This window comes from Delphinapterus leucas, chromosome 4, assembly GCF_059928025.1.
Source record: "Delphinapterus leucas isolate spDelLeu-1000000601 "Yukka" chromosome 4, BTC_Dleu_Yukka2, whole genome shotgun sequence".
Taxonomy (NCBI): Eukaryota; Metazoa; Chordata; class Mammalia; order Artiodactyla; family Monodontidae; genus Delphinapterus; species Delphinapterus leucas.
The window spans coordinates 94,846,373-94,860,380 of record NC_143132.1 but is presented as its reverse complement, the minus strand read 5'-3'; the positions used below and the strand labels follow the sequence as shown (position 1 = coordinate 94,860,380).

At 39.0% G+C, this 14,008-nt stretch overlaps 1 protein-coding gene across 27 annotated transcripts in view; it reads right to left on the bottom strand.

The window, feature by feature from the left end:
• Positions 1-14,008, bottom strand: part of PLD1 (phospholipase D1) — a 204,044-nt gene that overhangs the window by 81,399 nt on the left and 108,637 nt on the right. For all 27 annotated transcript variants that reach the window (XM_089910859.1, XM_022572192.3, XM_089910869.1 and 24 more), the window contains one exon: positions 5,395-5,476. In XM_089910859.1, the coding sequence (XP_089766985.1) occupies positions 5,395-5,476 (82 nt within the window). The remainder of the gene's footprint in view (positions 1-5,394; positions 5,477-14,008) is intronic.

Genomic DNA, 14,008 nt, shown 5'->3' with positions numbered 1-14,008 from the left:
CTTAAAATAACACATCACTTCAAAATACTACCTCTATCTTACTTGGTGTTAGTAGTATCTGAAAAGTGTGCATATTTTTGAAAGGATACACTAGATTTACATTCTGGGCTGCATTAAAGAAATCTGAGTACTAAGAGAAGACCCATTCTTGCTCTGAAAAAAAAACAGGATTAAAAATACATATGTCGGGGGCTTCCCTGGTGGCACAGTGGTTGAGAGTCCGCCTGCCGATGCAGGGGACCCGGGTTCGTGCCCCAGTCTGGGAAGATCCCACATGCCGTGGAGTGGCTGGGCCCGTGAGCCATGGCCACTGAGCCTGCGCGTCCGAAGCCTGTGCTCCACAACGGGAGAGGCCACAGCAGTGAAAGGCCTGCGTACCGCAAAAAAAAAAAAACAAAAAAAAACATATGTCATTTTATTTCTCTGGTTAGCAGCTGACTTTTGGAACTTGCTTGTTATTTATTATATTATGCAACTATTGTTGTAATGAAGTACATAAGTACAGACTTGAGTAAAGAAATAAGGAAGTGAAAGTGCAGGCAGGAAGTGAACAGATTAATTTCTAACGATCTGGTCAGTGAGCACTCTAAATGAAAACTAGAACGTTATTTTATTTTTCTCCTCTACTATTCAGATTTACTTTGCTATTTGAATATTTTAGGATTCAGCACTGAATAGGAGTTTAAAAAAACAGCCTCCCGTTGAATGACATAATATAAAGTTTAAGATCCCCAATTTCAACCTAAATTATAGAACGTTACACCTGACATCTTTCATCACAGTTCATTTGTTTTAAATGGATGAAATTATGCTTCTTAGGCTTATGAGATTATTACCCATGAAGTACAGTAATTGAAAATTAGGAACTGGCCTGAATCTTACAATTTTCCATTTATCTGCATAACTAATGGATTTTTTAAGTAACAGAGATTTTTAATGCTAATGGATTATAGCATTATCCTCCATCTATTAATACCTGACATTTTCTTCTATACTGTGTCTTTTCACATTGAAATAAATAACTCTGTAGGAAATAGGATAGAGACTTTTAAGTCATTTTAGCTTAAATAGAAATGACTAATAAGGAAGTAATTAAATATAAAAAGTTCATTTTTATGTAGTCTGGTTTACAATTATTTACTTATGTCCATGCCCACAATAAACAGTTAATTAGTGACAAGATTCCTGTGATAATAAAGCAATAAATTCCTCTTCTTTTGGTCAAGGCATTACAACACTGCCATAAACTCTAAACTATAAAGGGCAAAGCAAAATACTTCCTCTGGGAATGAAGGCATTTGTTGGGCCATAATAGTGCAGACTTATACAAAATATGGGAAATATTTGTGCAAAATGAAAGCCCAATTACAAAAGAAAGGACTGATGTTAATTCTGTAATTTCAAAAATACACTTTTGAAGTATCCAGTGTTTTACCAATGCCTTTTAGTGACCCCAGGGGAAATTACTTTTTGCTCAGAAGAAAAGTATTAATAGGGGAAGTAGGAAAACAAATAGCCTGGACTTGACTGTGCTTCTTACGTTTCTATGCCATGTTTCTTATCTCTGCTGCAGTCAACTAACCCAAGGATTCCACAGAATAAACTTTATGACACCTGAGTTTAAAAAGATAAAAGTTCTATACTCTTTTCTAATTAGTTTTTAAGCAAGTAGACCAGATATAATACTATTAACAGTAGGAATTTTTAGGTGCTTTACACATACAAATGCATGTGAAGAAAATGAAAAATAAACATCTTTTATAGTTGAAATCAAGAGACTTTGCTTCTGAGCCAGCTTTTTCTCTGATTGTTCAAGCACTGTGGTCAAATATTTTCTAAATGTAGCTAAGTTTGTCCATTGCCTAAAGATAGCTTAGCTAACACATCTCCAGGATCATCACTTGTCAAGAGCTTCCCCAGTGGAGGGGGGGATGGGAGGTGGAGGAGGTGTGCGATATTTTAGGAACATGCAAAGTAAAGGATAAAAAAAAAATCGTATCCTCACCATTTAAATGCAAGCAGCACTGGGATGTAAGAGCACATGTGCTCATGCGCCTTTTTTTAAAACCAGTTTTGTTCAAAGCACAGTCCTTAAGGTTGAAGATCCCTTCCCTCCTTCCCTGCCATGCCCTTCTAGCCCACCATTTTGGTAAGATTCCCTTTGATTTTTCTCTGCAGTGATGTGATTATTCATCTCGTTTGACAAACCTGGACATCTTTCCCTCCTGTTGGTCACTGACTGCAACTCTAGAATGTGCCTTGTGGCCCAGGACAGAAAGAAATTAACCTGACGACAAAATCCTCCCTGAGAACCTAGGTTCTGTTAAGTCTCCAGGTGGTTGCACTTGAAGAATCTTTTGGTGCAAGTCTCATCAGAAATATCACATATTTCTACGGTTAAAATATACAAATTGGACACAGGGATGCAGTTACGATAACTACGATGCAACTTACCTCACCTCTTAGTGCAATAAATGCAGAACCGTGAAAACCCTGGGATGCTGCTTTGAGTTAAAGCAGCCTGCCTCTCAACACTGGCTTACACTATTTTAAATGATGACATTGCATATCACAAGGCCAAAGAAACAGGAAAATATCAACTTGGCTATTACCAGAGAAACAAAATACTGTATTTTCCCCCTAAGAAACATCCATTAAAAGAAATGTTTGCCTATATGTTGGCTATAAAGCAGAGACACTAAATTTCTCCCCAAAGATCTGCACAACCAGTTAGAAGAAAAAAATAATTCATTTCAATCAACCTTGTGGACCTCTGGGACCCATTAATGCAAGGATAAATGCTATTTTAAACCCAGTACTTTGTGAAGCTAGTGGCTTTCAGAAACTATTTATGTGAAGCAGTGTTTATGAGCATATGAAATGTCAATCTGGAATGATCTGAATGTTAAAAATTTAATAATATTTTGTAACTGGATTAAGGAAGAGCAATTCTCTTAAATGTACCACTGAGAAATTAATATTTAATAGTATTACTATTTCCTTAGGAAATTAAAAAAATCATTCCAGGCAATTTAAAAATTACAAGTTTCAAAAAGCAGATGAAATTGAAACAAACAAAGCACGGTTATCAGGCAGCACTATTTACCTGGTCATGGTATTCACCTGGTACCTCACAGGATTCATGGGCCGTAAAAGCAAAGAGAAGCCATGATAGTGACAGAAAAGGGACCTGGACAGATATGCTGAGGGGAATAAACAAACACACGCCAGCTACCATGAAGTGGAGGACCAGGTTTGCAGGACCTGCCTCCTGAGCCCTGATCTGGCAACTCGCTTTCTGGAGTATACTTAGATGCCCTGTAGGCACCTCACATGCACATGATCTAAAATGTAGCTCTCTGACTCTGGGTCCTTCCCACTTCCTCCTACTACCAGATTCACCGTCCCAACACACCATATTTATCAGATCACCCTTCTTCCATCATACCCCCCCCGACAGTGGTTCCCCACTGTCGTCCGTAAAGTGCAAACCACTGGCTTGACTCACAAAGCCTCCACATCCCAACGGCCTTTCCAGCTCGATCTCCCATCCTACCTATGCTAACACTCAGGTGTCATCAACTTTGTCACCTTGCTGTGACTGATAAGGCCTTATGAATTCCTGCATCCAGAATGTTTCCTCATCACACTTCCTATACCTAGAAAGCGCTTCTTTTAAAATTTCTGGCCCATACTAATGCCCTAAAGTCCTCATGTTGTGAGGGGCTTCCACATCAGACCTACCCAATGCTCTCCCTCCTGCTTTGAATCTTGGCACTGTCTCTGTACCCAGCTGACTCTTGTGTAGATTTTTAAGCTCCTTCAGGTCAAGAATCGTGTCTTTTTTTTTGTACATTCCCATGTGATTAGCCAAGTGTCCTGCACGTAAGAGGCATTCAACAAAAACATGTTAATTGAAACCTAAAAGAGTAAAGCATCGGATAAGTTCTATGAGGAGAGGATTTTCTGTTATGATTGATGATCGCTAGGCAAGGCTGGAAAAACTTATTAGAATGGAGTTTCAGGAGTTTACTTTTAGAGGAGAAATGGGAAAGCTGCCATTTCGCAGAGAGAAACAATGGAGAAAGTTATAGCCCATTCAATATGTAGAAAGATGTTTGGTAAGGCTAGGACTAAGCCCAGGACATGAGTCCTTCAGCAAGCAAGGCGGGGATGGAATCCTATTCACACACATGGCATCCTTAGTAATTAGTGTAGTACCAGGCTCAGAGAAGACACAGTAACTGTATGAAGGATAATTTAATGAATATGCAAATAATGCTTTTCAAGACCAGAATTTCAAACTTTGTGAATGGAAGTCTGTTGAGACAACAGATTAGACAAGCCTTGAAAATGATGCTGTTTGGCAGAACATGTGTCTGAAATAAAGACAATCAACTTCTTTTGCCTTTAATATCAACGGTGAGGTCTGCCTATACTATCCCCAGATATCCTAAACTAAAGGCATGGGGAAAAGACATTGAAGGAAGGGGGAAAGGGGAGTGGGAAAGGGGTAGTGGAATGTAGAGGATGGAAAAAAAGAAATAAGTGATGGCTGTGATAAATAGAAAATATTGATACTAACCCCAATTACTTAGGACCTACAAATCTGCTAGAATGTTTAATGACAGAATTCTAAAAGTTAAGACAGTTTCAAATAATAGTAAAAAGGCTACTAGCACTCCCTAATTTGGACATGATTAATAATAAATTGAACTTAATTCAACTATTCTAATTCAATTTAATTTAACTCGGTTGAGGGCCAACCACATAAAATATTTCATTAGAAATATGAATGTAAAGTAGTCATTGGTGAGCCTATACTGCTTCAGTTGTTTACTTTTTATAACAAAAAAAGCACACTCAATGCTCACCCAGGATCTACAGGGTCACACTATTTCACACTATTACCATGAACTGTCCCAAAACTGGAACCACCGATTCTTTATGTCCTTCCATTTGACATGCTTCAACGTCAGCTTGACCCCATCTGACTGAAATCATTCTCAGATGACTTCGAATTTTGCTCAAACGACAAAGTAATGAAAAATAAATAAAATTCTATGTTGCATTTCATCATTTATTACTCAATGATGAAATTTTATTACAATTTTTCGCCTAACAAATCAGCCGCCTACAACTGATTAAAAAACAAAAAAATTAGACTTGGTCATATAATCCATGCGGTGAATTAGGTGAGAATATTTACGATTCACAAGTAATGGGGAAAAAATCAGAACCAAATGAACTTGAAAACAGTAAGTATTCTACTTTTTGTCAAGCTCTAAAGAAAAAAGTTATAAGTGTATATGAAGGGCTTTGGGGAAAAAAAGGCATTTCAGAGGCAATAAACTTTTAAAAAATTACATCAGCATTTATTAGGAAAGTACATACTGCTTTTCGCTTAAGAATGCAGTCCAACCTCCAACGATTTCCTTCAACCACCGGACGTTTCAGGAAGATTTCTGGACTCAACCTGAAATCACGAAACCAAGATTTCAAGAAACTAAAACAAATATAAAGTTCTGGTTGTGTCATAGGAAGCAGAGGCAATTTTAGCTCAAATGTCATCACCATCCTCCACTGTGGCAGGCCATCCAAAGTTCCACTATGAGTCCACGTACAACTTCATATGGGAACAGCAGCCTCTACCCCAAAAAAGTCAATTTCAATTTCTCTATCTTACTCACACATCATACATAGACACACCTGCAGATACTATTGACTGTCCACCTTCTCCTTCCTTGCTGTCAGAGCCCACCTCCCATGACTGAATGTGAATATTCTAAATAATTGCTTTCCCAGACTCCTGTGCAGCTCCAGCACAAAATAACACAATCCTGTACAATGAGATATATGAGGAGGTACATGAGGGGTTAATGGAAAAGTTGTTTCTCTTATGAGAGGAAGAGACACATGCACACACAAAAAAAAACCCCAGGAAAAGCGGCTCTACGATGGATGTTGTATGGGGGTGTGATGCTTAGACAGGTGCAGCCAAATGGAAATTTAAGGGCAAAGCCAGAACCCTGAAATCACTGGATGACTTCACCAACTTTAGTACCGCCTAACTTTAGATTTCTCACTCAATGAGACAAATCCTCATTGTTTAAGCCACCTTCAGTTGAGCATTCTAGCAACCTAGGCCAAAAGTGTTCTAATAGATAAACATGAACACTGACTTCCTATACCAAGCAGTGTCCACGGGAACCTGGGGCTCTCTGAGCAGGGAAGAAGGCAGGCTTGCTGATAGATGAACTCTTCCCAGTGTGAGAATGGACCCCTGGGTTCTTCTCCTTAGTAGTGCCACAAGCAGCGCAGTACAGGAGTCACTTTTTCCCTGGGGGTGTGTTCAAAACTACTGCCTGAGTTAAACTGGTAAGGAGTGTACCTCCTCTATAATGGGAAAAACAACAAAAACAAACAAACACAATAAAGAAAATTTCATCCACTGAAATGCTAGACCTGGAGGAGTGGAGTAGACTGTGTAAGGATCAAAGCCTTACAGAATACTAGCGTGGAATATTGGCTTAGCCAGGGAGTCTTCTAAGCATGTGAAAACAACAGGGTTTTAAGGAGCTAAAGAGATTAAAAGAAATAATTTTACGCTCTGTGTCATTCAGTTAAAGAAAATAAAAACCCAGAGAAAAAAGTATCTAAAGAAACTCATATTGGGTAAGATAAATAAGAAAACAGACAAATAGAAGGGTGTGTACAGTATAAATATTAACATATTTAGTTTAGAATAGGAAACAACTCAAACAAACAAAAAAAATGCAGCAACTGGTAGGAAAAGATCTAAGATGAATTAAAAACAGATCTGTTTTTGTTTTTTTTTTTGTTTTTGTTTTTGTGGTACGCAGGCCTCTCACTGTTGTGGCCTCTCCCGTTGCGGAGCACAGGCTCCGGACGCACAGGCCCAGCGGCCGTGGCTCACGGGCCTAGCCGCTCCGCGGCATGTGGGATCCTCCCGGACCAGGGCACGAACCCATGTCCCCTGCATCGGCAGGCAGACTCTCAACCACTGCGCCACCAGGGAAGCCCCAGATCTGTTTTAAATAGAAAAGTGTGTCATTGGGCACTGCTAGTTCACTGAAAGTAGGACATACCCAACAACATATATACACTTGCAATTTTTGATGTACACATTAATTTTGGGATCAGAGGGCTTCAGTTTTGGGGCCATTTTCAGGTCTATACTCTGCAATTAAGCCTTCATCATCTTTTTTTTTAAATCTAAAAGCATTGTGTACCCTGTATGCAGAGTGTTCTATTAGATGCTTTGGAGGATCTTAAGCAGGCTCTCAAGGAGACCTGGATTTTGAGGATAATACATGAAAAGATAAAAGTAGTCATGCTATAAAAACTGAAAGTATAAACAAAGGCAAGGAGAGAATAGCTATGACCCACAAGCATCATTATGTCAAGATCTTTACTAAGTAATTATTAGCTAAGCAAAATTCAAAAGAATTGTGTAATACTACATATCATTGAGTTTAGGACACCAATGACTGTAAGATGCATCATTACTGTGTGTATCACTAAGAAAGAAAAAATAATGACAGCTATAACTATAAGATGCTATTGAGTGTATGATGTATTACGACTTCAGAGATGTTGAAATGTGCTTCTAAGTAAATGCTCCTTTTAGAAGATTTTATAGCTGCAAATGCTTGTATGAGAAAAAAAGCTTAAAATCGATGATCAGAGCTTCCATCTTAAGAAGACAGAATAAAAGAAGAAACTAAGAAAAGTAAGAAGGATGGGAATAATAGATAAGAATGGAACTCAATGCAATATAAAACAGAACAACAGTAGACAAAACTCAATGAAACCAAAATCTAGCTCTTTGAAAAGATTAATAAAATTGACAAACTAGCTAGATTGAAACAGAAAAAAGGAGTTTGACTATTTTAGATTTCTTATTTAAGTGGGAAGAAGTAATATCAATCCTACCCAAACTCTTTCAGGAAACAAAGGCAGGGGAAATACCATCTCATACAATGAGGCTAGCATTATCCTAATACCAAAACCAAACAAAGACAATCCAAGAAAAGAAAAAAATTAAGTACAATATTCCTTACGATCATAGAGGTAAAAATCTTTACCAAAACATCACAACTTATAAAAAGGATAACAAATCATGACAAAGTGGGGTTATTTCTAAGAATGCAAGGTTAGTTTAAAAGTTGAAAATCAATCAATGCAATTCAGCACATTAACAGAAAAAAAGAAAAAAATGGTCATTTCAATACATGCAGAAAAGTCTTGACAAAATTCAATACCCATTCAGAATAAAAACTCTCAATACATTATAAATAGGAAGGAATTTCCTCAAAGTAATAAAAGGCACCTATTAAAAAAAATCTACCTAAAGCATATAATAAAAGACTGAAAGCTTTTCTTCTAAGACTGAGAACAAGAAAGATGTCTGTTCCCATCACTCCTATTCAACATTTTACTGATGATGCTATAGGCAGTGCAATAAGGAAAAAAAGGAAAGAAAAAGAAAGCAAGAAATAGAAGGCATGCAGATTATGAAGGAAAAAGGAAAACTGTCATTATTCACACATCACATGATCATCTATGGCAAAAATCCTAGGGCATCTACAAAAAAGCTTTCACACTAGTAAGTGAACTAAGCAAGATTGCAGTAAATAAGATCAATATAAAAAATCAACTGCATTTCCATATGCTGGCAGTAAACAATTGGAACATGAATTTTTTAAAATACCATTTACAATAGCATTAAAAAAAACACGAATTACTTAGTGATAAGTGCAAGGCCTGTATATGGAAAGTACAAAACACTAATGAGAAAATTTAAATAAGATCTAAAAAAATGGAGAGATATACAGTGTTTATGAATTGGAAGACTCAATACTGAGAAAGAAGAAAAAATTTGACATACTGTCTAACCAGTGGTGATTTTACCATTCTTTTCCCTCTGATTTCTCAGTTGGGAGGGAGAACCTGGAAATGGGCATTGGCACTGGTAGAGAGAGCCTCAGAAGTCCTCTACCTCAGGCTTGAGGAGGAAGAGTGGGATTTCCTGACAGTGATAGTGGTGGAAGGGAGGGACCCACAGGCATCAAAAATGAGGAAATGGAACTTTTCTCTCCAATGGAAGAGCTGTGGTTCCAAGAGGAAAATATAAATATCCATTGCTTGGCTCTGGACACAGTGTCATTGAAGAAAGTGTGTGGCAGAGCAGGGTAAATAAAGCCTCTTTCTAGCAAGAGGACTAAAAAGGGAAGCCACAGGCAACCCATAAGGAGTGGGTATACCATGGAGAGAGAGGAGCTCAGAAAAGCAATGCTATAAAGTTGTTTATGAATTTCTAGCTCACTCCTAAGCTGCCCATGCATGGGTTTGGTCCTAATATTATGCCAAAGAATTTGAAAACTGAAATAAGAAATAGACCACTGACCAAATTGGCCACTAGGTGGAGCACATGGGGGGGCAGATCTAAACAGCACTGCAAAGGCTTTGAAAACAAAATTGACATTAAAAACACACAGGTAGAAGACTGGTTGCAACGTTCTGCATGAACCCAAATGGGCCAATTTCCTGCTAAAACAAAAATATCAACATTCTCTATAAGATTTAAACAAGACCCAGAGTCATAATATTCAAAACTTCCAGAATACAGTAAAAAATTACTTGGCATACAAAAAAATCAGAAAAATCTCAACTTGCAGGAAAGACATTCAACAAATGCCAATGCCAAAATGACATAAATGTTGGAATTATTTAATGTGATTCTCTGCCAGATATTATAAAAATGTTTCAACAAGTAAGGGTGAACACTCTTAAAATGAATGGATAGTAAGAAAGTCTCAGCAAAGAAATAAAGATATAAATAAAAACCGAAGAGAAATTTTCAAACTGAAAAATACAATTACAAAAAACCAAACTCTCACTGGATAGGTTCAGTACCAGAACAGAGATGACAAAGGAAATAATCAGTGAACTTAAAGACAGATAAATAGAAATTATCCAATTTGAATAACAAAGAAAAGAGTGAAAAAAATGAACAGAGCCTCAGAGAGTTGTGGGACAATACTAAAAGACACAATTTATGTCATCAGAGACTCAGAAAAAGAGGAGAAAGAGGGAAATGCAGGAAAAAATTTGAAGAAAAAATGGCTGAAAATTTCTCAAATTTGATGAATGATATAAACCTACAGATTCAAGAAGCTCAGTGAACTCCAAACAGGATAAATTCAAACACCATAATCAAACTGCTGAAAACAAAAGGCAGGAAGAAAATGTTGAAAGCACTCAGAAGAAAAACAACGCATTATTATTTTTTGTGTGGTACGCGGGCCTCTCACTGTTGTGGCCTCTCCCATTGCGGAGCACAGGCTCCGGACGCACAGGCTCAGCAGCCATGGCTCACGGGCCCAGCTGCTACACTGCATGTGGGATCTTCCCGGACTGGGGCACGAACCCGCGTCCCCTGTATCAGCAGGTGGACTCTCAACCACTGCACCACCAGGGAAGCCCAACAATGCATTATTTAAGAGGGGAACAATGATTCAAAATGACTGCAAATTTCTCATCAGAAAACATGGAGGCCAGAATGAAGTGGAGCAAATTGTAGCTAGACTGTATAAAGTTCTTCTACAGTTTAGTAATAAGAAAACAATCCAATAAAAAAAGAAGAAAGGTAAGATTTTAATATGTTTCCAAAAAAGCTAAACAAATGTCCAAAAGTCACAGGAAGATATGCTTAACATGAAAAGACATTGCTAATGCAAATTGAAACCACAGTGAGAGACTACTACATACCCTTTGGAATGACTAACATTAAAAAAGACTAACAGTACCAAGTGCTTGCAATGATGAGGAGGAATGAAACTCTCATACATTAGTAGTACAAGCACTTTGGAAAACAGATTGACAGTTTCTCATGTTAACCATATATTTAACTCCTAGTATTGATATAATACAGTAACTTGAATCTACTTTCTAAGACAAGGGTTAGCTAACTGTGCTCCATGAGCCAAATCTGGTCCATCACCTGTTTTAGTATGGCTTATGAGCTAAGAATGGTTGTTACATTTTTAAAGGGTTATTAAACACACACACACACACACACACACACACACACACACACACAAAGAAGAATATACATCAGAGACTGTATGTATGTGACCTGAAAAGCCTAAAATATTTACTATCTGGCCCTTTACAGAAAAAGTTTGCCAACCCTGTTGAAAGTCAGAGGCTTTTGAACTTTTTGGGTCATAATCCATAGGAATACATTATGAATCCACCCCAATATTTTCATCTATCTACCTACCTATCAATCAGTCTTCTACTGACTACTGAAATAAAAATTTCACAAAATAACCCTTACTGCCACTTAAGTTGCAACTTTCCGTTCTCTTATTTCCTTCCTTTTCTTATCCTATTTCATTATTTAAATAAAATTCTGAACATAACCCACTGAATTCTTTTTTTTTAATAAATTTATTTTATTTATTTATTATTTTTGGCTGCGTTGGGTCTTTGTTGCTGAGCACTGGCTTTCTCTAGTTGCAGCGAGCGGGAGCTACTCTTTGTTGCGCTGCATGGGCTTCTCATTGCGGTGGCTTCTCTTGTTGCAGAGCACGGGCTCTAGAGCACAGGCTCAGTAGTTGTGGTGCACAGGCTTAGCTGCTCTGCGGCATGTGGGATCTTCCCGGACCAGGGCTCGAACCCATGTCCCCTGCATTGGCAGGAGGATTCTTAACCACTGCGCCACCAGGGAAGCCCAATTCTTTTAATAAATAATTACTAAAGGGCTTCCCTGGTGGCGCAGTGGTTGACAGTCCGCCCACTGATGCAGGGGACACGGGTTCACGCCCCGGTCCGGGAAGATCCCACATGCCGCGGAGCAGCTGGAACCGTGAGCCATGGCCACTGAGCCTGAGCGCCCGGAGCCTGTGCTCCGCAACGGTAGAGGCCACAACAGTGAGAGGCCCGCGTACCACACACACACAAAAATAATAATTATAATAATAATTACTAAAGAGTCGCAACCCACCATTTGAAAAACATAACATTAAAATCAACTTAAATGTGTCTCCTATTTAGAATAGTCTTAGCTTGTGAGCCAGTCCAAATGAAATGTTGAGTTTGTTTTTCACTTTAGAGCCTTTGTCTCCAGCTCAAAGGAGACCTTGTTTCTGTTCCCGTTCCTCTGATAAACTCCCCCTTTAAATATCTTTGTTTATTGTTTTTCTTCTTTTTCTCCAGTTTTACTAATCCAGTCTGTCTCTGGCCTGTTTAATGCACGGACTCAGTACAGACACTGTGGCAGACCCCACCTGCACCCTCACCACCGACAGGCCAGGCAGAGAACCAATCTAGGCAAAGACTCAACACACGTGCTCCAAACATCCCTGCTGACCAGTGGGAATGAGAATCACCATCATCCAGAGGAAAGGTGATCTAAGCCACGCTTTATACATCCATCCTAAGTTAAAGCAATGGACTGGAAGCCACATCTTGGCACCCAGCCTCATTCTAGGACTCACTCCAGTGAACACCGGGTAGTTCACAGGTGACGTGAAGTAGGCACCAAGCACAGAAAAGACATATAAGACATGTTCTCCTGGTAGATACAGATAAACAAGTGAGGAATGTTCACTAATCCTTACACAGAAACTACCTCTTTTGATACCTTCAACTTCTAGCTAGGATTTACTCTTCACCTTAATTTTCAGATAGTCTGGGCTGTTTAACGAATCATTCTCTCTTCTAACCTGACAGCCTACCTTAGAGTTTACCTCTTCAGAAAATGTCTTCTGACTAAATCTACCCAAATCTGATTATTACTTTATCCAGCACCTTAAAAAAATCCAATCTGCACTTAAAAAATGTCAGAGCTAAAAGGGATCTCGCACACCATGCGGTGCATTCAGCTCCCGGGAGAGGCAGCTCCATGACATGTGGGCACTAGAGGCAGCTCCATGACATGTGGGCACTCCATGACATGTAGACACACTGGATCCAAGCCAGCACCAGCACATACAGACTGTGTTGCTACGGGCAGTTTCCTAATCGGCCCCACTGAGCCTCACTCTTCTCATCTGTAACACAGTCCCTGGCGTTTAGTAAGAATTCAACTAATAGTAGCTACTTACTGTTAATGTTATTCAACTATGCCTTAGAAATGACCCCTTATAAAGGTGAATATGACTTGCCCCAAGTTAGTAACAGTGAGGCCCCTAAGGCGGTCTGAGCAGAGACTCTCACCATTCATTCCTCTCCTGGACCACAACAATAACTCACTAGATGGTCTCTATAACCACTGTTCAATTCATCTTCTACACTATAACCAAAATGGTCCCTTTTAGAAAACAAATTTGATTAAAATTCCCATGCTTAAAAATGTTCACTGATTCCCAGGGTTCAAGGGACTGCACTGGAGTTCAAAGGACTCCAGTGTTCAAACAATGCAAACTCTTCAGCAGCTTATCAAGGGCCCTTCACAATTTGTCCCTAACCCGTCTTTTGAATGCTATCTCCACCCACCATCCCAAAGAATGCTATGCTTAAGCTGTTTACGACCTCTACCTTCCTCCAAAATTGCTGTGCTCTCTCACTCCTCTATGCCTTGGTCCTGGTTATCCTCTGTCAAAAACATTCACTGTCTTCAACTGGACAGCTCCATCACCCAGGACTCAGGCCAGCGTTCTGTCCATTGAAGCTTCCACAGCTCCTGCAGGCTCAGTCACTGCCCTAATCCATTGTTCTACACATGACTTCCTGACTCTCTACTGTTGCAGGGTAGGGGCTGCTTATCTTTCATCTTTCTGTACACGTGGCCTCGTTCAGTACCTGTCATAGAGGCTGCTCACTAAATAGCTCTGGAATGAATGAGTGAATAAATTAACAAATGAAAAGATGGATGGTTAAATGAATTAACAAATAAAGAGACTAAGAGCTTCTAGGTCCCAGGTTGCTTCTCATTTCACTAAATCTGCCTTTGCTTGCATACTAATTGTTTTAGAAA